The sequence below is a fragment of the Lichenostomus cassidix genome, chromosome 29, assembly GCF_008360975.1.
Source record: "Lichenostomus cassidix isolate B80296 chromosome 29, HeHo_3.0, whole genome shotgun sequence".
In the NCBI taxonomy this organism is placed as follows: domain Eukaryota; kingdom Metazoa; phylum Chordata; class Aves; order Passeriformes; family Meliphagidae; genus Lichenostomus; species Lichenostomus cassidix.
The window spans coordinates 1,373,165-1,394,901 of NC_139509.1; the positions used below are offsets into that span (position 1 = coordinate 1,373,165).

Sequence of the window (21,737 nt, forward strand, 5' to 3'; positions counted from 1 at the left end):
GCCTGGCTGCACTGGAATTCCCTGGGGTGAGCTCAGGGAGGGTGGAATTGCACTTTTGGCTTTTTGGGGTTTCACTCTGCACTTCCTCATCCACATCCTCAGTGGGGTCTGAGGCGGCTTTTCCCTTCACAAATCCACATCCTCAGTGGGGTCTGAGGCGGCTTTTCCCTTCACAAATCCACATCCTCAGTGGGGTCTGAGGCGGCTTTTCCCTTCACAAATCCCTTGGGATTCAGGGATTTCGGCCCAAAGGGATTTTGGGGGAATTGGGGGTGTTTCCATCCCTTTTCTCTGGAAATGGCTGAGGGGCTTTGGGGCTTTGGGGGGCAGCGTTCCCTGACTGAATTCCCATCCCAATCCCATCGCTGACTGTGGGTTTGGGGTGGGAGGTGAGGGGGGTCCAGGGGAGGGGACACAGCGGGGACACCCTGGGAACAGCGGGGACACACTGGGGACACTCTGGGGACACATTGGGGACACATCGGGGCCCGCAGGAGCCACCAGAGGGCGACAGTGGCACAGCCCTGGCTGGGGGGGGTGTGAGCAAGACCCCAAAAACACCCCAAAACCGGGGAAATCCTATAAACAGGGACATCCCCGAACATTGGACACCCCAAAAACGGGGACATCCCATAAACAGGGACATCTCCAAACATGGGACACCCCAAAAATGGGGACATCCTATAAACAGGGACATCCCCAAACTTGGGACACCCCAAAACGGGGGACATCCCATAAACAGGGACACTGTCTATTGTTGGGACACCCCAAAACCAAACCCAAAACAACACCCCAAACAACACCCCAAAAAAAACCAAAACAACACCCCAAACAACACCCCAAAAAAAACCAAAACAACACCAACAACACCCCAAAAAAAAACCAAAAAGGGACATCCCCAAACATGGAACACCCCAAAAATGGGGACATCCCATAAACAGGGACATCCCCGAACATGGGACACCCCAAAAACGGGGAAATCCTATTAACAGGGATATCCCCAAACACTGGACACCCCAAAAACGGGGACATCCCATAAACAGGGACATCCCCAAACATTGGGCACCCCAAAAACGGGGAAATCCCATAAACAGGGACATCCCCAAACATTGGGCACCCCAAAAATGGGGAAATCCCATAAACAGGGACACCATCTAACATGGGACACCCCAAAACGAGGACATCCCATAAACAGGGACACCCCAAAAACGGGGACATCCCATAAACAGGGACATCCCTGTCCCCAGGGACCTCAGCGTGGCCCCACAGTTGGGGACCCGAGACCCCACAGTGACCCAGCCCTGGGTTTGCACTCGGTGGATCCCAGCTGGAGTTCCCTGCCTGTCCCCTGCCACTGGGACAGGAGGTGACAGAGGTCCTGGTGGCTCCAAAGCCACCCCAAATCCATCCCTTCACCCTGAACCCCCCAAAATCCTGCCCACCCTGCCCCATTGTCCAACTGCACCAACCTTTCCCAGCCACATTTTTCACAGAATTTCCCATTTTTCCCCTTCTCAGCATTCCTAATTCCCCAGTGCTGCTCAATGCGAGGAATCCTCAGGAATTTGGGGATCCTCCGCTGGATTTTGGGGGATATTTGGGCTCACCGGGGTGACCCCCACTGTCACCAACACCTCACTGGGGGGGTCTCAACACCTCCCGAGGGTCTGGCGGTGGTCCTGATCCCACTTTTCCTGCCCGTGGAGATTCAAAGGCACCCGAAGGAAAACAACAGATTTTTCACATTTTCCCCAATCTGCTCTCAAGATGTGGCGAGGGGAAGGGCGGAAGCGGCACCTCAAAGGCTCCGGATGAGCCACGCCGGGAGTGGGGACCCTCCAGGTGGCTTGGGGGGGACACTGTCCTCGTGTGAAGGGACACCAGTCCTGGCTGGGTGTCCCCAAGGGGTTTTGGGGTGTCCTTTAGCTCCAAAGGGAAGCTTGGGGCTTCCAGAGGGGTGCTGGCTTTGGGGACAGGGAGGAGGGTGACAAGTCCTTGATGCCAGGGGAATCCACAGCAGATCCTATCCTTCTGGGATGTGCCATTCCTTGGGAATGGGGCTGGGAATTTGCTGGGCATGGTGAGGGACAGGGAGTGTGTCCCCAGGACATTTGGGTGTCACCGCGGTGTCACCGCTCCCTGGACACGGGGCTGACTCAGCCTGGATTTGCCGGGAAAAATCAGAAAATCCCCCAAATTCCACCTCACTCACACCGTCCTGAGGGTCTGGAAGGGCTGGAGAGGATGGGATGAGGAAGAATCCCTGAGGAAGAGTTTGGGGCTGGAGCCACAAATCCCAAAAGAGTCTCCTGGCTCTCAGGGGCTCTGGAGTCCATCTGTCCAGCTGGATGGACACCAGCCCGGTCCTGCTGCCATTCCCGAGGGAATCCATGCCTCCAGCCAGGGGTTTGGGTGACAATCTGGGGATCAAAGGTCCCCAACGGAGCGGTTTTGGTGTCAGGATGACCTCACCGGGGCAGGGGGAGCTGGGATGGAGCAGGAGGCTGGGAGAGGGGGGTGAACATCACACACGGAACTGCAAACGGTTATTTTTAGGACAATCCTCAGCTTGGAGAGCAACCAAGGGAATAAAACGGTTCAATATGGGCCCAGAGCTTAACGAGGAGGCTGAAAATCCCCGGGCTGGGATATCTGGGAAGAGCTTTTGGGATGGGGTTTGTGGAGAGCCTGAAGGGGCCAAAGAACGGTTTGGCCAAGGGGTCATCGGGGGGTCCAGCCTGGAACTGGACCTTCCCATGGAAGGGTCATTGCTCCTCTTCCTCCTCAGCTGGGAATGGGAGAAAGAGATGTGGAGAAAGGGCTGGAATAATGACCAGAGGGAAATAGCAAACCCTTTCCTCCTGCTTTTCCCTTCTGGTGGTTCTGCCTCACTTTTAAATGGTTTTTACCCCCTTTTAAAGCAAATTAACCCAAACCAAACCTATCCACTCCGGCCCTTGGGGAATCCCAAATTCCTCGAGACCCCCGTGGATCCCCTGAGAACCCCCAGCCCCCCACGACAACGGGACATTTTCCTTCTTCAGCCTGGGAAAAAACCCTTTTATTCCAGGTGATGGAGGAGGTGAGGAGCTGGAGGATTCCCCTTCCTTGAAGGAAAGGGATGAACCCCTTGGAAAACCGGGAGAGGGGGAGTTTGTGTCTCCATCCCTTCCTCCTCCACCTTTTCACAAACCCCAAAAACCATCATTTTGCAGCCCTGAAATCCCGGGAGCTTTGCGCTGATCCATTCGCCCCTCAAAGCCCAACAATTGGAGAGAAACCCAACCCCACCCCAGCCTCCCCCCCCTGCTCCGCGGAGATCAAACGTCCTTTAATCGGAATAGAATTTCCTGGGACGAAATGAGGAAAATCTGTCGCTCGCATCCGCCCGGCAGCCTCTCCCCAGTCCTGCGCTCATCCCGAAGGATTTTTCCCCTCCCATTCCCACTGCCCCTCATCCCCACCAACCCACGGAGCATCCCGGGAGCCTCTCAGGCATCCCCGAGCCCTCTGGGGCTGCGGCTGCCCCGGGAATCTGCTCCGGAGTCCCTCTGGAAGGGCGGCGCAGGAAATGGGCCTCTCCAGCCCCGCTCCGGAGCACCGGCAACTCGTTCCAGCCGCCGAGGGAGAGTTTTTTCCTTTCATCTGCAGCCAGGAGTCGAGCCGAGCCTTTCGTCTCTCGGCAGACGTGGCTTTGAAGGCTCTGGGGTGTCCCAGATGTGCTGCGGGGCTGGGAGGGGGCAGGGAGAGGGGAAAGCTCGGGGAGATTTGGGGTTCTGGGGCAGCTGGGGGGTTCCTGCCAGGCACCCCAAACCTGGATGGGCTGAGGGTTTGGGGACACCCAGGTCTTGGGGACATCTCTGGGCGTGGTTTGCAGCTCCAGGGGTTCTTCTGAGAGACCCTTTTAGGGTCCAGTCCTGCCCGGGAGAGAGGCAGGAGCTTGGGTCAGCTCTGAGGGATCCCAAACTGCTCCCACAAAAATAACTCAGCATTCCCTGGGATGTGGTTCCATCCGTCCATCTGTCCATCCATCCATCCATCCGTCCATCCATCCATCCCTCCATCCCTCTCTGCAGCTCCATTCCTCTCACAGGCTCAGATAACATCCCAAGAAAAACCAGGATTTAATTCGAGTGCTCCACAGTGTCTCCCTCTTTTCCTTCCCCCGGACGGGACTTGGCTCTGGCTGTCCCCAGCAAAAGAAAATCACATTTTTTCCCCATTTTCCTCTTTCCCGGTTCCTGAGCCCAAATTCCCGGTTGATTTGCCGTGAGCAGAAACACAAGGAACAACATCCCGGGTCTGCTCCATGGGGAAGAGGCTCTGGGAAGTGACCCCTGGGGCAAATTCACCCCCTGCCCTCCCCGTGCCTCCTTTCCCGGATTTTTCCAGAGGGTTTTTCCCTGCCAGATGGAGCAGAACCCCCAGCAAATGTTTGTCTGGTTGCTAAGGGCACTGCAGGACTCGGCTTTCCCACAAATTCTTGAGCGGGTGCTGATTCCCACAAATTCCTGAGCCGATGATCCGCCGGAGGATCCTGTGGCTCTGCGTGGGGCAGAATGAGGTCGGGATGGACCTTTTATTCCGAGCAGGATCCTGAGGGCAGCTCCGGGAAGGGCTCTGAGGGTCCGAGCAGGGGCTGAACTCAACATCCCCAACATCCCAAAATCCCCAATGTCCCCAAATCCCCAGCATCCCAAATATCCCCAACATCCCCAACATCCCCAAATCCCCAACATTCCCAAATCCCCAACATCCCTAAATCCCCAAATAACCAACATTCCAAACATTCCCAACACCCCCAAATCCCGAAAATCCCCAACATCCCAACTATCCCCAACATCCCCAAATCCCCAACATTCCCAACATCCCCCAAATCCCCAACATCCCCAACATCCCCAAATCCCCAACATTCCCAAAATCCCCAAATCCCCAACATCCTCAACATCCCAAATCCCCAACACCCCCAAAATCCCCAACATCCCCAAAATCCCCAACATCCCCAATATCCCCAAATCCCCAAATCTCCAACATCCCCAACATCCCCAAGTCCCCAACATCCCCAACATCCCCAGATCCCCAAATCCTCAACATTCCCAAATCCCCAACACTCCCAACATCCCCAAATCCCCAACATCCCCAAATCCCCAGCTCCGTGCTGGGACAACCCATCCTGATCCCAGAGATTCACCCCTTTGATGACCAGATGGGAACAGATGGGGAAAAAAAAAAAAAGGGGAAAAAACTTTTCACGTGTCGGATTGAAGTGGAACCCGCGGGGTCTTTCCTTCCCCTCATCCCGCTGGAAAGCGCCGGGGTCGCTCCCAGCGCCCCCAGAGACCCCCTGAAGCCCCCAGGGACCCCCTGAAGCCCCCAGGGACCCCCTGGAGCCCCCCAGACCCCCGGCGGGGCAGCGCGGAGCCGCTTTCCGCCGACATCTCCGCGCTCCGACAGATCCCGGCGCGTTCCAGCAGCGTGAGGTCACCGCGGCAGGGAGCAGGAGGATCGCGGGGCCATCCATCAGCCCTGCATCAAAGCGCCCCGCGGGTTCCCAGCACGATCCCCGCGCCCCAAATTCCCCGCGGTTGCCGCGGCAACCACACGCGGCGCGGATGCTCCGCGTTTTTTGGCCGCTCGGCAGCTGTTTCCACTCGAGCGCCGCCGTAACTGGAAAAACCTGCGGGTCCCGAGGCGCTTCCCGGCCTCCGGGGGCAGCGGCTATTCCCTTTCATCTTCCCCATTTATCAGCGTTATCCTCACTTTTTTTTTTCCTTTTTCTTTTTTCTTTTTTTTTTTTTTTTTTCACGCGGGATGAAACGAGGGTTATTTTTATCCTCTGGAACAAAGAGAAGGAGTTTGGAAAACAACAACAACAAAAAAAAAAAAGAAAAAAAGCAAAGCAAAGCAAACAAAACAGCACCAAATGCTCCCCCGGCAATGCCAAGGCCACCCCTGACCGTGTCCCCAAGTGCCACCTCCTCTTTTAAATCCCTCCAGGGATGGGGACTCCACCCCTGCCCCGGGCTGGACAGCCTTTCCCAGGAGGAATTTTCCCAAAATTCAGCCTAAACCTTGTGGCACCACTCGAGGCTGTTCCCTCCTGCCCTGTCCCTTGTCCCCCGGCAGAAGATTCACCCCAAAATCCTCCTGGGGAGGGGGATGGATGTGAGGGGATCGGGAAAACCAGGCCGGAGGGGTTGGGAATTGGTGGGAATTGGGAATTGAAATCTCCCATCCGGTGACTTCTCCCTGAGTCAAGTGAGCAGGGCTTGGCTGAGTGGTTTCTTTCTTTAAGGCTTGAAATTTTCCCCGATGTGTCAAAAGCAGCGCTAGGAAAAAAAACCCCCAGCGAGCTGGAGGAGTTATTGAAACCACTTCGGTGCCTCGTGACCTTTCCATGAGAAGTTTGGATGAACATCCTCCCGAAAAAAACACTCACTGGAAGAACAAATTGAAATGGTTGAGGGAAAAGCCGCAAACCCTCCAAATGTGGGGACAAAAGCCCCTCGGGGCGCGGGGCTGCTCCTTCCTGCACTTCAAAGCTCATTGTGTTCCTGCCTTTGCTCCGGGATCCCAGCCCCGATCCCAAACCTCCCCTCCCCCGGCCAGAACCCTTCTCCCGGCGAAATTCAATTCAATTTTATTTTCTTTTTAAAAGAAAACAATAAAAAAAAGAGAAGAATTAATTAGGGAAATAAAGGCCAGGCACAGCCCGAGCTTCAGTTGGAGCTGGTGGCAGCTCCCCAACCCTCAGCAGTGCTGCTGGGGCAGAGGGTCCTGGATCTGATCCCAATCCTGGGGGATTGAGGGTCCTGGATCTGACCCCAGTCCTGGGGGATTGAGGGTCCTGGATCTGACCCCAATCCCGGGGGATTGAGGGTCTTGGATCTGACCCCAGTCCTGGGGGATTGAGGGTCCTGGATCTGACCCCAATCCCGGGGGATTGAGGGTCTTGGATTTGACCCCAATCCCGGGGGATTCTCAGCCCCACAGAGCAGAGAGGTCCTGCTCTTCCCCTTTCCCTTTCCCTTTCCCTTTCCCTTTCCCTTTCCCTTTCCCTTTCCCTTTCCCTTTCCCCCTTCCCCTTCCCCTTCCCCTTCCCTCCAGGAGTTGCTGGATTTATTTGACATGAATTTGGTGAAATTAATGAGGGTGATGAGGATGTTGTGGGATGGGGATGGAGGAAAGGGAGGGAGGGGTGGATGGATGGATGGATGGATGGATGGATGGATGAATGGATGAAGGAGTGGACAGATGGACAGATGGACAGATGGACAGATGGACAGATGGACAGATGGATGGATGGATGAAGGAATGGACAGATGGATGGATGGATAAAGGGATGGATGGATGGGTGGATGGATGGCCTGGCAGATGGACAAATGGACACAAACTCAAGCGTGACCAAAGCCGCTCCTCAAGAGCCATAGAGGTGCCGATCTCCCTTTGATGCTTCTTCCTTTGGGTTTGGGGAATTCCCAAATCGCAGCCCCCATGGCGCCATGTCCCCACCCGGATCCCTCGCAGGTGAAAAGCTCCCACTCCACACCAAACCCATTTCTTTGCGGGTCGAAAAACAACTTTAAGAAAAGACTGAGAACCCCCCGAAAGCCACGGATGGAGCTCTCTTGGCACCGGGAACGTCCCTCGACATCCGGGCGGCAGCCGGAGCATCTGTGCCGGAGGGCTCGGGGTGGCGGTGGGGAGGGAGGGAGGAAATCTGGAACCCATAAGCTCCAGAGCCGCCGGCGTTCCCCTGCATTGGCTGCGCCTGGTCCGCCCCCGCCCCGCTCGCCCTATCAGCAGGAGCCCTTCCCCAAGTCATCCCTTCGCCCTCCTCTCCTGGCCCAAAGGAAAAGCCAAGGAGCTCCTTGGAGGGCTCTGCGGGGCTCGGGGCGCCCGGGGAGCCCCAGGGCGAATGCTCCGGGCTGCGCCTCGGGAGCCACCGGCGGCTCCTCGGCGGCGCGGCGAGCCTCGGCCATGAAGGAGGAGAACGCGTGCCCGGAGTCCCCCGAGGGCAGCGCGGCCACCAGCGAGGACGAGGCCGAGCGGCTGCCCAGGAAAAGCGGCCGCAAGCGCGGGCAGGGTCCCGGCGGAGCCTCCTCGCCGCAGGGCAAGCGCAGCCGGCGCAGCCCTGCCCCGCAGCCCCCGGAGGACGCCCACGCCCAGCGCGTCATCGCCAACGTGCGGGAGCGCCAGCGCACTCAATCCCTGAACGACGCCTTCGCCGAGCTGCGCAAAATCATCCCCACGCTGCCCTCGGACAAGCTGAGCAAGATCCAGACCCTCAAGCTGGCCGCGCGTTACATCGACTTCCTGTGCCAGGTGCTGCAGAGCGACGAGCTGGACCACAAGGTCGCCACCAGCTGCAACTTCCTGGCCCACGAGCGGCTGAGCTACGCCTTCTCCGTGTGGAGGATGGAGGGCGCCTGGTCCATGTCGGCGTCCCACTGAGCCGGGTACGTGTGGCTGGGACAGCGCCGTGTCCCCGCGGTCCCCCGGCGTGGCCAGGAATCGCGGTCGCCTCCCTGGAGCTCCGGGGGATTTGTCCTAGAGATCCCCAGAGCGGGAGGAGTTGATGGTTCCCGAGCTGCCCTGGAGCGGCTGATCCCACTCGGCAAAACCTGCTTCGGGACGGGGGGGCGGGAAAGGTTTAAAAAAAAAGGGCTGAAAAATCGGATTGATCCCCAAATTCCTTCCCGGCCGAGGTGTCAAACTCAGCGCCCTGAAGCGCTGTGGTTGCCTCGTGGCCTCCAGCCCGCCTGGCTTCCTCCTAAAGCGCTGCAGGCAGGGCGGGATTTGTGATCCCATCGGATCCTGGACAGCAGGGATGGCAGGACGGGGAATTCCGATGGACTCAGCTCCATCCAGCACCACCCGAGCGTCCTTCGGGATGCCGAGAGGGGAATAACCCGATTTTCAGAGTTTTAGGGCTGGGAGGAATCGGGAACTTGGCATTTCCTGCAGGGCAGGAACGTTCCCGAGCTGGGAATTCCGGGGACACCTCCTGGGATCCCCGCTGTCCCCCGGACAGGACCAGAGCCCCTCCCGGCTCTTCTCGGCCACCAAACAGCCCCGAATTTGAGGCCGTGGAGATGCCAGCGCTGCCTCAGGGGCTGAGCATCTTCCAGGGGATTTTATTTAATGGTTGGCCACCTTTAAACTCCCTTTCCCTGCCAGATCACTCCTAACCAGCAGGAAATCTGACGCTCTGCTAAACTGGCGTCTCGATCTCAAATTTTGGGGTTGTTTCAGACATTAAATCCTGTCCTTGCCGAGAGCTGCCCTTCGCTGGGTGACACCAGGGTCACCTCCCCTCGGTGCCAGGCCAGAGGAGGAGCGTGTGGCTCCTTGTCCTCACTTTGGGATGCCCAAAATCTGCCAGGATCAGTCGGGATGCTGAGCCTCTCATCCCCCCCGGACCCCTCACCCTCTTCTGGGCATCCCCTTTTGGATTTGACAGTTTGGGGCTGAATTCTCCACTTTTGGGGGTGAATTCTCCACTTTTTGGGGGTGCTCCCAAAAAACAGGGAAGCTGCTCGGCTTCATCCCGAATTTTTCAAAGCCCAGCTAAAAAATCCCTTTACCCTGAGCATGTGGGGGAGGCTGAGCCCCTCCCCAGCACCCCCAGACCCATTTTTGCTCGAACGCGGCTCCCCGAGCTGTTTATTTCAGCCGAGTTCTTGGCAGGAATCGCTCTCCCGTGATAAACAGAGGAATTAAAGATCCTCCGGTGACTTTGGAGAGCTCCCGCGAGCTCAGCGGGATCATCATTCCCATTAAAAATCCATCCCGAGCGGCTGCATCCTCCAGCTGGGGAGGGAATCACCATCCCCGAGCCAACCTGCAGCGTTTTCGGGTCGCGGCGAACAATCCCAGGGAGGGAAAGGATTTTCCCAGCAGAGCCCCAAATTTAGGAAAGAACCGCGGCGGGGGGGAAGCGGCGCTGAGCTCGAAAGCTCCGTCTCCAACCCCGGCGCTCACGATGGGGATTTCCTAATGGAAAGCAGCCCCTGGATAGTGGAGCTCAGCCCTATTAAATATCAAAGGGCGCTGCAAGAGCTGGACGTGGATATACCCTTGTTATCCAGGAGCCATCAGCCGGGGAAAGAGGGATGGAGCCCTCAGGCAACAGAAATCACGTTTGAAGTCCCCCGCCCGGCTCGGCTTTTCTCGGCAGACTCTCGAGCATATTAAAATGGTTTCTGTCCCTACCGGAGGAGAAAATGAGGTTGGAGCCGCCGGGGGGGAGAGGCTGGCGGAGCCGCGAGGCTGAGCCGCCTTGCCCTTCATTTGTCTCGCTGGATTTATCGCCTCTCTCGCCGTGCCCTCACTTAATTGTGTCTCCTGAAAGACCTTGGATAAATCTTCCCTTTGGGGACTGTTGCTCTCGCCTGGAATCGGCTCTGTCTGGCGGCTGCTTCATTTGCTTTTATTTATAAACACCTCTCGCTGCTCGGGGGCACTGGGGCAGCTCGGGAACAGCTCCCGTCCCTATAATTTCCCCGCTCAGGAAATCCATTTCGAGCTGCTTGAAAAGCTTCTCGCAGACCCTGCAGGAAAGCAGGGATCCCTTTCAATAAATCCCTTTAAAGTGGATTCAATCCCTGGTTAAACTGGTCACGGTGGTCCAGGACCCCCATTTTGGGGTTGGGTTTCGGGAGGGGTGAAGAGGTGCCAAAATCCCGGGAAATCTGTTCCTGGGTGATTCGGGGTACCTGGGATTGGCTCCTGGCACAGGGCAGGGTTGGAAGGTGGAAAATTCCCCAAATCTGCTCTTCCCAGAGCTGCCGTTTCCCCTCGGGATGGATGGATGGATGGATGAGGGATGTGGGACATTCCCCAAAATCCCGGGCTGCTCTCAGAGAATTGCCAACGGGGCAAACCGGTTTCATTTTCCCGGCAAAAAACCTCCACCTTTCCCTTAAAAATGGAAAAAAAACCACCGCGGGGCACCACGCTGCTCTCCACGGCAGACTCCCCATACTGTTTAGGATTAATTAAAATTAATCCGGATATAAAATCACGCATCCAGCCCTGGGGAACGTGGAATTATCTCCTGGTTTATGGCCCCGGCGAGGTGCTGGAGCTCGCTGGAGCAGCCTCGGCCCCGGGAATGCCTCTGGAACGAGCCCGTTATTCATCGCGGCTGTCAGGGAAAGCTGCCGGGAGCTGCGGAACGCTCGTGCTCGGCATTAATTCCCGTTCCTGGCGCGGAGAGAGCCGGAGATGCGGCGGGGAGGGTGAGGATGGACTCGGGGAGCTTCGGGGAGCTGCTCGATCCCAAATCCTGCAGGGTCAGACTCGGGGAGCTGCTCGATCCCAAATCCTGCAGGGTCAGACTGGGGGAGCTGCTCGATCCCAAATCCTGCAGGGCCAGGCTCCTCCCGATGCTCCCACCGCCCTAAATCCCCCCGTTATTTGGGATTATTTGGGGTTATTTGGAGTTATTTGGGGTTAAACCCTGCCCGACCCTCCCGATGCTCCCATCGCCCTGAAAACCCCCCGTTATTTAGGGTTATTTGGGGTTATTTGGAGTTATTTGGGGTTAAACCCGGCCCGACCCTCCCGATGTTCCCACCGCCCTGAAATCCTGAAATCCCCCCATTATTTGGGGTTATTTGGGATTATTTGGGGTTATTTGATGTTATTTGGGGTTAAACCCTGCCCAACCCTCCCGATGCTTCCACCGCCCTGAAATCCCCCCGTTACTTGGGATTATTTGGGGTTATTTGGAATTATTTGGGGTTGTTTGGAATTATTTGGGGTTAAACCCTGCCCGACCCTCCCGATGTTCCCACCGCCCTGAAATCCCCCCGTTATTTGGGATTATTTGGGGTTATTTGGAATTATTTGGGGTTAAACCCTGCCCAACCCTCCGGAGACTCCCTCAACCTTATATTTTGTAATTCCTGGGCTCAGATGTGAGGACAATTCCCAGCACATCCCTCCCGGCTCCGGGGAAATTCGGGAATGCAAAATTCGGGAAATTAGGGAATGCAAAACTCTGAGCGCAGCTCTCCCTTCCCCCGCCGCCTCCCCGCGGGATGGATTTGCAGGATTTTGGGAAATCCTGATTTTGGGAAATCCTGGGCAGAGCCCAGCCTGACCCCGCTGTCTCCCGCAGGTCTCCACCTCGATGGAAGCAGCTGGAGCAGCCGAAAACCCCCGGAGAGAGGAGGGAATGAACCCCAAAACCCCCAAAAATTTGGGAACGAGCCCGAGGGAGCAGCAGCAGGAGCGGATTTTATGGAATAAACTCTTCCCGTGCTGCCCGAGGAACTCCTCGGGGTGTCATTTCTCGGGGAAAGGAATTCCTCGCAGGTAAGGAAGGAATAATCCCAAATTCCTCCTCCGGAATCCAAAGTCAAATCCTTCCCGAAGCCTTCTGGAGCTGCTTCCTGCCAGGACAATTCCTCCGGGATGAGGGGAAGGCTGGAACCCCCCGTGTTGACCCCAAGGACCTCGGGGGTCTCTGCGATTTTTTTTTCCAGGATATCCCCACGGATTGTGACCCCACGGATGAGGATTTGGGGGAATTTTGGGGGATTTTGGGGCTGCTGACCCGTCAGGTATCCCCATTCACTCCTGCCCAGGATGTGCTTCAAAAAAACCTCGGGTGGAGCTGAATTCCTCTGAATTGATGGGAAATCGAGGATCCTGCAGGAATGGGGGATTTGGGGTTTTTTTTTGGGGAGCTCTGGGCTGTTTTTGGGGGCGATGGAGGTGTTGTGGTGCTCAAAATGATCCAAATAACACCCAGAGGGAATTTTCCAGAGTTCAATCCTTGTGGAAATGGTTCCAGGTCGCCTCTGCACCTCCCTCGGCTGGGCTGCTTTGATTGGAATCAGGCAAAAGAAAATCAGAAAAAAAGAAAATTTTTTTTCCTTGTTACGGCAGAAAAAAAAGGGGAGAAATCCCTCTCAGGGATCTCTGAGCCCACAGATAATTCCATGGGAGAAAAGCTGAGTTGTGATCAGATTTGGGACGCAGCAGAGAATCCACAGGAAGACCCAAAGTGACTCTTTTTACCCAATTCCCAATTTTTTTTTGTGCAGTGGGAATGGATTCCCTGCTCCGGGGAGTCGACTGCAGCCTTAAAAAAAATCCTGGAGGTGCTTAAAAATAAAAAAAATCAAAACTGTTAAAAACTGTTCAGCACCTCACAGGAAGGGTTTTACAGCTGAGAAATGAAGTCGCCGTTAGAAGTTAAAATGCTCTTTCAAAAAAATAATAAATTGTGCTTGAAAAATAAAGGAAAAAAAAAACAACCTAGTTGTGGAGTGAGACTCCGGTTTCCAACCGTAATTTTTTTTTTTTTTTAAAAAGTAAAATATATTTTTCAAAAATATCTTCAAGTAGTTTGGTGCATCTTGTTCTCTAAAAATAATTTTTAAAAAATACTTGCATTTTTTTTTTTAGAATTCCTGCATAAATCCCTGACTTAAAAAGAGTAAAATGTCTTCCTAATGACCCTTCTGAGCCCCTTTTTTGGGGGAAAAAGCCAAAAAAAATCCATGCACTTCTGGGGAGACCCTGAGGGGGTTTTGGGGGGTTGTGACCTCTCCCTGTCCCCCTGCGCTGTGACACCACGTCCTCGTGTCCCCACAGGGGTGGCAGTGCCACCACGGGGTGTCCCGTGTGTCCCCAGCTGTCCCACCCTCCCCTAATCCAGACACACAAAGGCTTTGATTCCTCCAAAGTCTTTTTTTTTATGTTTTAAAATTTCTCCTTTTTGTTTTTGTTTTGGTTTGGTTTTTTTACAAAATCTCCTCCTGGTGAGCTGTCCTCGTCCCCAGCTCAGCCAGGGCTCTGTCCCCTCTGTCCCCAGAGCTCTGTCCACCCCTGGGACCCCCAGCTGGGCTTGATCCTTGTGGGAAAAACCTGCAGGACAGGGTGACACCAGGATGGACACCTCGTTTGGAGGCTGTGCCACCCCAGGACAGGGTGACACCGGGATGGACACCTCGGTTTGGAGGCTGTGCCACCCCAGGACAGTGACAGGGACAGGACTGGAGGGTTTTGGGCATTCCTGGGGAGGCAGCAGAGCCCAGGGGGAATTGTGGAGCCTCGGCTGGGGAGGGGGAGCCATGGGGGTGACAGGAACACGGCAGGACTGTGGGGACAGAGAGCATCCAGGTCCTTCTTGACACCATCCAGGTGCTCCTTGACACCATCCAGGTGCTCCTTGACACCATCCAGGTCCTTCTTGACACCATCCAGGTCCTCCTTGACACCCTCCAGGTCCTCCTGGGGCGCTGAGAAGGGCTCAGAACCCCTCAGCAAGAGGGGATTGTTCCCAAAATCCCCCCGGGAAGAGCAGTTGGGTTCCCATCGGTGCAGTGAGTCCATAGTGCAAATCAGAGCCCAGGGCTGTGCTCGGAGCAGTGGGCAGGGAGGGCTGGAGGAGCTCTGGCCTCACTCTTCCCTCACCTGGGATGCTCCAGATCTTCCCTCGGGTGCTCCAACCTTCCCAGAAACACTCCAGACCTTTCCTGGGATGCTCTGAACCTTTCCCAGGATGCTCCAGAGCGTCCCTGGGATGCTCTGAACCTTCCTCTGGAAGCTCCTGACCCTCTCTGGGATGCTCCAAACCTTCCCCAGGATGCTTCAAACCATCCAGACCTTCCCCAGGATGCTCTGAACCCTCCCTGGGATGCTCCTGATCTTCTCTCAGGTGCTCCAGACCTTCCCCAGGATGCTCCAGACCTTCCCAGGGATACTCTGAACCTTCCCCTGGATGCTCCAAACCATCCAGACCATCCCCAGGTTGCTCCAGACCTTCCCTGGGATGCTCTGAACCCTCCCTGGGATGCTCCAGATCTTCACTCGGGTGTTCCAACCTTCCCAGGGATGCTCCAGAATGTCCCTGGGATGCTCTGAACCTTCCCTGGATGCTCCACACCTTCCCTGGGATGCTTTGAACCTTCCCCTGGATGCTCCAAACCATCCAGACCATCCCTGGGTTGCTCCACACCTTCCCCAGGATGCTCCAGACCTTCCCTGGGATGCTCCAACCCCTCCCATGCCCAAAAACCTCCCGTCCCCATCGCTGCCACTCCCTCCCGGTGTCCCAGCAGGGCAAGGGGAGTCGGGAATCCTTTGGAGAGGACCTGGAGATTCTGTCCCAGACGAGCAAACCCCAGGATTCTCCTCCGAGGCACAGGAGGAGCTCTGGGAGTTGTCCCCAGGGGTGTCCGAGTGTCCATCCCAACGTCCAGCCCTGCCCAGCTGGGGACAGTCCCAGGAGCTGAGGGTCTGTGGGGTTCCAGTCCAAAAATTGGGGTGAGCTGCAGGCACAGTCCGAGCTCAGCGCTCTCCATGCAGGAATGTCCCTTCCAGGAGTCCAGGCCAGCCCAGGGCCACCCCCCGGGAGCGAGGGGACAAACGGGACCGAGGTCCTGGCGGGGCTGGCAGAGTCTGGCTGTGCCCGGGCTGTCCCTGCTGGTCACTGGTTCATGGGCTCCTCCTGCTCCATCGGCTCCTCCTGTGCCCTGCAATGGGAGAAGGACTGTGAGAGACCTGCGGGACACACCCTGCTCCCGTGGGGACCTGGTGACAGTGACAAAAGGGCAGGGACAGGAGGGGACCCTGCTGGCTGGAGGTGACACCCTCCCCACCTCAGGCAGGAGGATTTGCTCTGGTTTTGTTTTGGGAAGAGCTCAGGAACCAACCCTGAGCTCCAGAATGTCATCCAGGTTGGGTGACACAGCCCTGCCCTGCTGCCACCCCCCAGGAGTGACCCCAGCACCCAGGAGTGTCACCTCTTCTCCACCATCACGGCCACCGAGAGCGACGCCAGGGCAGTGACCGTCTCCACCTCGTCGGCCTCGTGGAGCTGAGCCTCGAGGAAGGAGCAGCCCAGCTTGGAGGCGAAGCGCTGCACAGCCACCCAGTATTTACCTGTGGGACAGGGACATCAGGGCAGGGGCAGGGGACACTGGGACAGGGCTGGACAGGACAGGGATGGCCCAGGAACAGGGCTGGATGGGACAGGGATGGCCCAGGAACAGGGATGGCCCAGGAACAGAGATGGCCCAGGAACAGAGATGGCACAGGAACAGAGATGGCCCTGGACAGGGCTGGACAAGACAGGGATGGCCCAGGAACAGAGGTGGCACAGGAACAGGGGTGGCCTAGGACAGAGATGGACCAGGAACAGAGATAGCACAGGAACAGGGATGGCCCAGGACAGAGGTGGACAGGACAAGGATGACCCAGGAACAGGGCTGGACAGGACAGGGATGGCCCAGGACAGGGATGGCCCAGGAACAGGGATGGCACAGGAACAGGGATGGCACAGGAACAGGGGTGGCCCAGGAACGGGGATGGCCCAGGAATGGGGGTGGACAGGACAGAGATGGCCCAGGACAGGGATGGCACAGGACAGAGGTGACCCAGAAGCAGAGATGGCACAGGAACATAGATGGCCCAGGAACGGGGATGGCACAGGAACGGGGGTGGCCCAGGACAGAGATGGACCAGGAACAGGGATGGCAGAGGGACAGGGATGGCCTAGGACAGGGGTGGCCCAGGAACAGGGATGGACAGGACAGGGATGGCCCTGGACAGACATGACCTAGGACAGAGATGGCCCAGGACAGGGATAGCCCAGATTTCTGAGTTCCCCTTGCAGGAAATGCCCACCTGGGGCACCCCTCCCGTGAGGAGGAGGAGGATGGTGACCCCCAGGATCTCTGCTGCCCAATGAGGATCTTCAGGGTCACCCCAGTGCCCCCCAGCCCATTCCCAGCACACTTTAGGGTCACCCCAGTGTCCCCCAGCCCATTCCCAGCACACTTTAGGGTCACCCCAGTGTCCCCCAGCCCATTCCCAGCACACTTTAGGGTCACCCCAGTGTCCCCCAGCCCATTCCCAGCACACTTTAGGGTCACCCCAGTGTCCCCCAGCCCATTCCCAGCACACTTTAGGGTCACCCCAGTGTCCCCAGCCCTTTCCCAGCACCCTTTAGGGTCACCCCAGTGTCCCCAGCCCTTTCCCAGCACCCTTTAGGGTCACCCCAGTGTCCCTAGTCTGTTCCCAGCACCCTTTAGGGTCACCCCAGTGTCCCCAGCCTGTTCCCAGCACACTTTAGGGTCACCCCAGTGTCCCCAGCCCGTTCCCAGCACACTTTAGGGTCACCCCAGTGTCCCCCAGCCCAGTTCCCATAACACTTTAGGGTCACCCCAGTGTCCCCCAGCCCGTTCCCAGCACACTTTAGGGTCACCCCAGTGTCCCCAGCCCCGTTCCCAGCACTCTTTAGGGTCACCCCGGTGTCCCCAGCCCATTCCCAGCACCCTTTAGGGTCACCCCAATGTCCCCAGCCCTGTTCCCAGCACTCTTTAGGGTCACCCCAATGTCCCCAGCCTGTTCCCAGCACCATTTAGGGTCACCCCAGTGTCCCCCAGCCCCGTTCCCAGCACACTTTAGGGTCACCCCAGTGTCCCCAGCCCGTTCCCAGCACCATTTAGGGTCACCCCAGTGTCCCCCAGCCTGTTCCCAGCACCCTTTAGGGTCACCCCAGTGTCCCCAGCCCGTTCCCAGCACCCTTTAGGGTCACCCCAGTGTCCCCAGCCCATCCCCAGCACACTCACTCTGGACCTGGATCACGGCTTCCAGCGAGCGCACGGCATTGGCGTTGGGCTTCGTCCTGACGCTCTCCTCCGGGAGTGGCTCTGGCTGTGGGGACATCGGGGGGACATGAGGGGACATGGGTGGCTCTGCCAGGTGGGGGTGTTGGCATTGGGGGACACAGGGGGTCATGGGGGGCTGTGCTGGGGTGGGGACAGTGGCACTGGGGAACACAGGGTGCTGTGTCTGCCCAGGGGTGGTGGCACCAAGGGACACAGGGGGTCATGGGGAGCTGTGCCCAAGGGGGGACAGTGGCACTGGGGGTCACTGGGGGTCACAGGGGGCTGTGCTGGGGTGGGGACAGTGGCACTGGGGAACATGGGGTGCTGTGTCTGCCCAGGGGCGGTGGCACCAGGGGACACAGGGGGTCATGGGGAGCTGTGCCCAAGGGGGGACAGTGGCACTGGGGGTCACAGGGGTCACGGGGTGCTGTGCCTGGCTGAGGTGGTGGCATTGGGGGACACGGGAGGGCTGTGGCCGGGGGGGGGCAGTGGCACTGGGGGTCAACGAGGGTCATGGGGGTCACAGGGAGCTATGCCTGCCCAGGGATGGTGGCACCAGGGGACACAGGGGGTCACGGGGGGCTGTGCATGCCCAGGGGTGGTGGCACTGGAGGACACAGGGGGCTGTGCCAGGCAGGTGTGGTGGCACTGGGGGTCACAGGGGGCTGTGCCCTCCCAGGGGCAGTGGCACCAGGGGACACAGCGGGTCATGGGGAGCTGTGCCCGGGTGGGGACAGTCACACTGGGGGTCATGGGGGTCACAGGGGGCTGTGCCAGGCAGGGGTGGTGGCACTGGGGGTCACGGGGGGGTTGTGCTCGGGTGGGGGCAGTGGCACTGGGGGTCACTGGAGGTCACGGGGGGCTGTGCCCTCCCAGGGGCAGTGTCACCAGGGGACACAGCAGGTCATGGGGAGCTATGCCCGGGTGGGGACAGTCACACTGGGGGTCACCAGGGGCTATGGGGGGCTGTGCCCACACCGGGGCAGTGCCACCAGGTCAGTGGCACCAGGTCAGTGCCAGCGCAGCCCCTCCCTCACCTCGTGGCCCAGCAGGGCAGACACGCAGGCCTCGGACGCGTCACAAATGGCCGTGAGGTCGTGACCTCCCTCCAGCGCCAGCACCACTGCCCCCCCGGCCAGGCTCATCAGCTGCTTGGTCATGTAGCCAAAACCTGCCGGACAACGCCAGCGATGTCACCTTGTCACCTCCCCCTGCCCAATCCAACCCCGAAATCTCCGCAGGATTCTCTCCCTTTCCCGGGGGTTCCAGTGAGGGGACATCCCACCCTGAGAGGGGACATCCTCCCCCGAGAGGGGACACCCTGCCCTGAGAGGGGACACTGAACCCCGAGAGAGGACATTGCACCCCGAGAGAGGACACCCTGCCCTGAGAGGGGACACTGCACCCCGAGAGGAGACATCCCACCCCGAGAGGGGACACCCTGCCCCGAGGGGGGACACTGAGCCCCGAGAGGGGACATCCCACCCCGAGAGGGGACACTGAACCCCGAGAGGGGACATCCTGCCCTGAGAGGGGACATTGCACCCCGAGAGGGGACACCCCACCCTGAGAGGGGACACTGGACCCTGAGAGGGGACATCCTGCCCTGAGAGAGGACATTGCACCCCGAGAGGGGACACCCTACCCTGAGAGGGGACACCCTGCCCCGAGAGGGGACATCCCACCCTGAGAGGGGACATCCTGCCCCCAAGAGGGGACATCCTGCCCCGAGAGGGGACACTGCACCCCGAGAGGGGACACCCCACCCTGAGAGGGGACATCCTGCCCTGAGAGGGGACACTGCACCCCGAGAGGGGACACCCCACCCTGAGAGGGGACATCCTGCCCCGAGAGGGGACACTGCACCCCGAGAGGGGACATCCTGCCCTGAGAGGGGACATCCCGCCCCAAGCCACCTCCTTACACTTGGCAGACACTTTGTAGCCCCCCAGGGGCGCCGGGTGGCCCTCGGCCGCATCGAACCCGGCTGACACCAGCACCACGTCGGGGCAGAACTCGTGGGCAATCGGCATCACCACCGTCCTGAGGGGAAAAGGGGATGAAATGTGGGGTTAGACCCACAGGGAGGGGAAAACGGGGCTGAAATGTGGGGTCAGCCCCTGAGAAAGGAGTAGTCAAATAGAAAACCCAAATCTATTTGCACTTCAACCATTCTTGTTTCTTTGAGCTTTTGCCCCTTTCCACCAGCACAGAGCCTGTCCAGGGTTGAAGGCTGATAACAGTTCTGGACTTGTGGATTCCATTAATCTTATCAAGATAAAAGGGGGCAGAAGGAATCCTTTTGCCACTGAGCACAAGAAATCGCTAATAATATTAATGACTTATGAGAAGTAATTTGTATAGCCACTCCTATCCTGGGGAATGTGATGAATATTCATGAATTTTACCTGTAACACTGTGTCTTTGGGGGGACTGAGGTGTGTTTGGTGGAGAGAATTCCCCACACATTCAGTGCATCGAATAAAGCAAATACCCACTGCTCTGACTTGGTCTCTGAAGTGTCTCCAGGCTCGATTGGGGCAAATCACCCCACATGGAGGGAAAATGGGGCTGAAATGTGGGGTTAAACCCACATGGAGGGAAAAATGGACTGAAATGGGGCTGAAATGTGGGGTCAGCCCCACATGGAGGGAAAACGGGGCTGAAATGTGGGGTTAGACCCACACGGAGGGAAAATAGGGCTGAAATGTGGGATCAGCCCACACAGGGGGAAAATGGGACTGAAATGTGGGGTTAGCCCCACACAGAGGGAAAATGGGGCTGAAATGTGGGGCTGAAATGTGGGGTCAGCCCCACGCGGAGGGAAAATGGGATGAAATGTGGGGTTAGCCCCACACGGAGGGGAAAAAGGGGCTGAAATGCGGGGCTGAAATGTGGGGTCAGCCTTTCATGGAGGGAAAACGGGGCTGAAATGTGGGGTCAAAATGTGAGGTCAGCCCCACATGGAGGGAAAAAGGGGCTGAAATGCGGGGCTGAAATGTGGGGTTAGACCTACATGGAGGGAAAATGGGGCTGAAATGTGAGGTCAGCCTCCCATGGAGGGAAAAAGGGGCTGGAATGTGGGGCTGAAACATGGTGTCAGCCCCATCCGGAGCACGGGACACCAGCAGGGACACGGGGACATTACCTGAAAGCCGCCAGGTACTCGGGGTCACCCATGGGGGGGTCAAGCCCCCCAGCCCAGGCCACGTTGACATTGAAACCCTCTCCAGGTCCAGCGCCCACCTGGGAGGAGAGAGGACAGGGCTGAGGCCGGGATGTGTCCATAGAGATGTTCACCCCCCAGGGCACTGTCCCTGCTCAGCCCCCGTGTCCTGCTGTCCCCTCTGTCCCCTCTGTCCCTCACCTCGTCGGCTGCTCCGCTGCCCGGGAAGAAGTTCCCGTCGTCGTGGCGATGCAGGGAGATGTAGAGAACCTCGGGGTCCCTGTAGAAGATCTGCTGGGTGCCGTTGCCGTGGTGGACGTCCTGCAGGGAGCATTTTGGCAGCTGCACGGTGGCCCCAGAGCCTCATGGGGACAATAGCTGGGTCCCCCAGGCCAGGGTCTGCTCCTGCTCCCCCATCTCAACAATGCCAGGGGGTTCCACTGCAGGCAGCACTCCTGGGGACACCCTGGGGACACCTTGGGGATGGCAGGGACAGGCTGGGGACACCCTGGGGACACCTTGGGGACACCCTGGGGAGGGCAGGGACGTGCTGGGGACACCCAGGGGACACCTTGGGGACACCCTGGGGAGGGCAAGGACACACTGAGGAGGGCAGGAACATGCTGGGGACACCCTGGGAAGAGCAGGGACACGCTGGGGACACCCTGGGGACACCTTGGGGACACCCTGGAGAGGGCAGGAACATGCTGGGGACACCCTGGGGAGGGCAAGGACATGCTGGGGACACCATGGGGACACCCTGGGGAGGGCAGGGACATGCTGGGGACACCATGGGGACACCCTGGGGAGGGCAGGAACATGCTGGGGACACCCTGGGGAGGGCAAGGACATGCTGGGGACACCATGGGGACACCCTAGGGAGGGCAGGAACGTGCTGGGGACACCCTGGGGGCACCCTGAGGAGGGCAAGGACATGC

General features: G+C 58.2%; 2 protein-coding genes across 7 annotated transcripts in view; one reads left to right on the forward strand and one right to left on the reverse strand.

Moving 5' to 3' along the window:
• The first annotated feature begins 7,269 nt into the window (after positions 1–7,269).
• On the forward strand, positions 7,270–12,324 carry LOC146425810 (uncharacterized). The gene is made up of 2 exons (XM_085041224.1): positions 7,270–8,459; positions 12,128–12,324. The coding sequence occupies exon 1, from the start codon at positions 7,450–7,452 to the stop codon at positions 8,452–8,454; it is 1,005 nt and encodes a 334-aa protein (XP_084897350.1). The 5' UTR covers positions 7,270–7,449; the 3' UTR covers positions 8,455–8,459; positions 12,128–12,324.
• Positions 12,325–15,098: 2,774 nt separating this feature from the next.
• Positions 15,099–21,737, reverse strand: part of HDAC7 (histone deacetylase 7) — a 70,582-nt gene continuing 63,943 nt past the window's right edge. For all 6 annotated transcript variants that reach the window (XM_085041168.1, XM_085041170.1, XM_085041169.1 and 3 more), the window contains exons 19-25: positions 21,001–21,120; positions 20,782–20,879; positions 19,558–19,676; positions 18,671–18,804; positions 17,595–17,679; positions 15,765–15,903; positions 15,099–15,494 (exon numbers count right to left, since the gene is read on the reverse strand). In XM_085041168.1, coding sequence (XP_084897294.1) covers positions 15,449–15,494; positions 15,765–15,903; positions 17,595–17,679; positions 18,671–18,804; positions 19,558–19,676; positions 20,782–20,879; positions 21,001–21,120 — 741 coding nt within the window. In that variant the 3' untranslated portion in view covers positions 15,099–15,448. The remainder of the gene's footprint in view (positions 15,495–15,764; positions 15,904–17,594; positions 17,680–18,670; positions 18,805–19,557; positions 19,677–20,781; positions 20,880–21,000; positions 21,121–21,737) is intronic.

Bases quoted from the DNA above. Each gene is read 5' to 3' on its own strand.
- LOC146425810 (XM_085041224.1), top strand. From the start codon at position 7,450: ATGCTTCTTCCTTTGGGTTTGGGGAATTCCCAAATCGCAGCCCCCATG.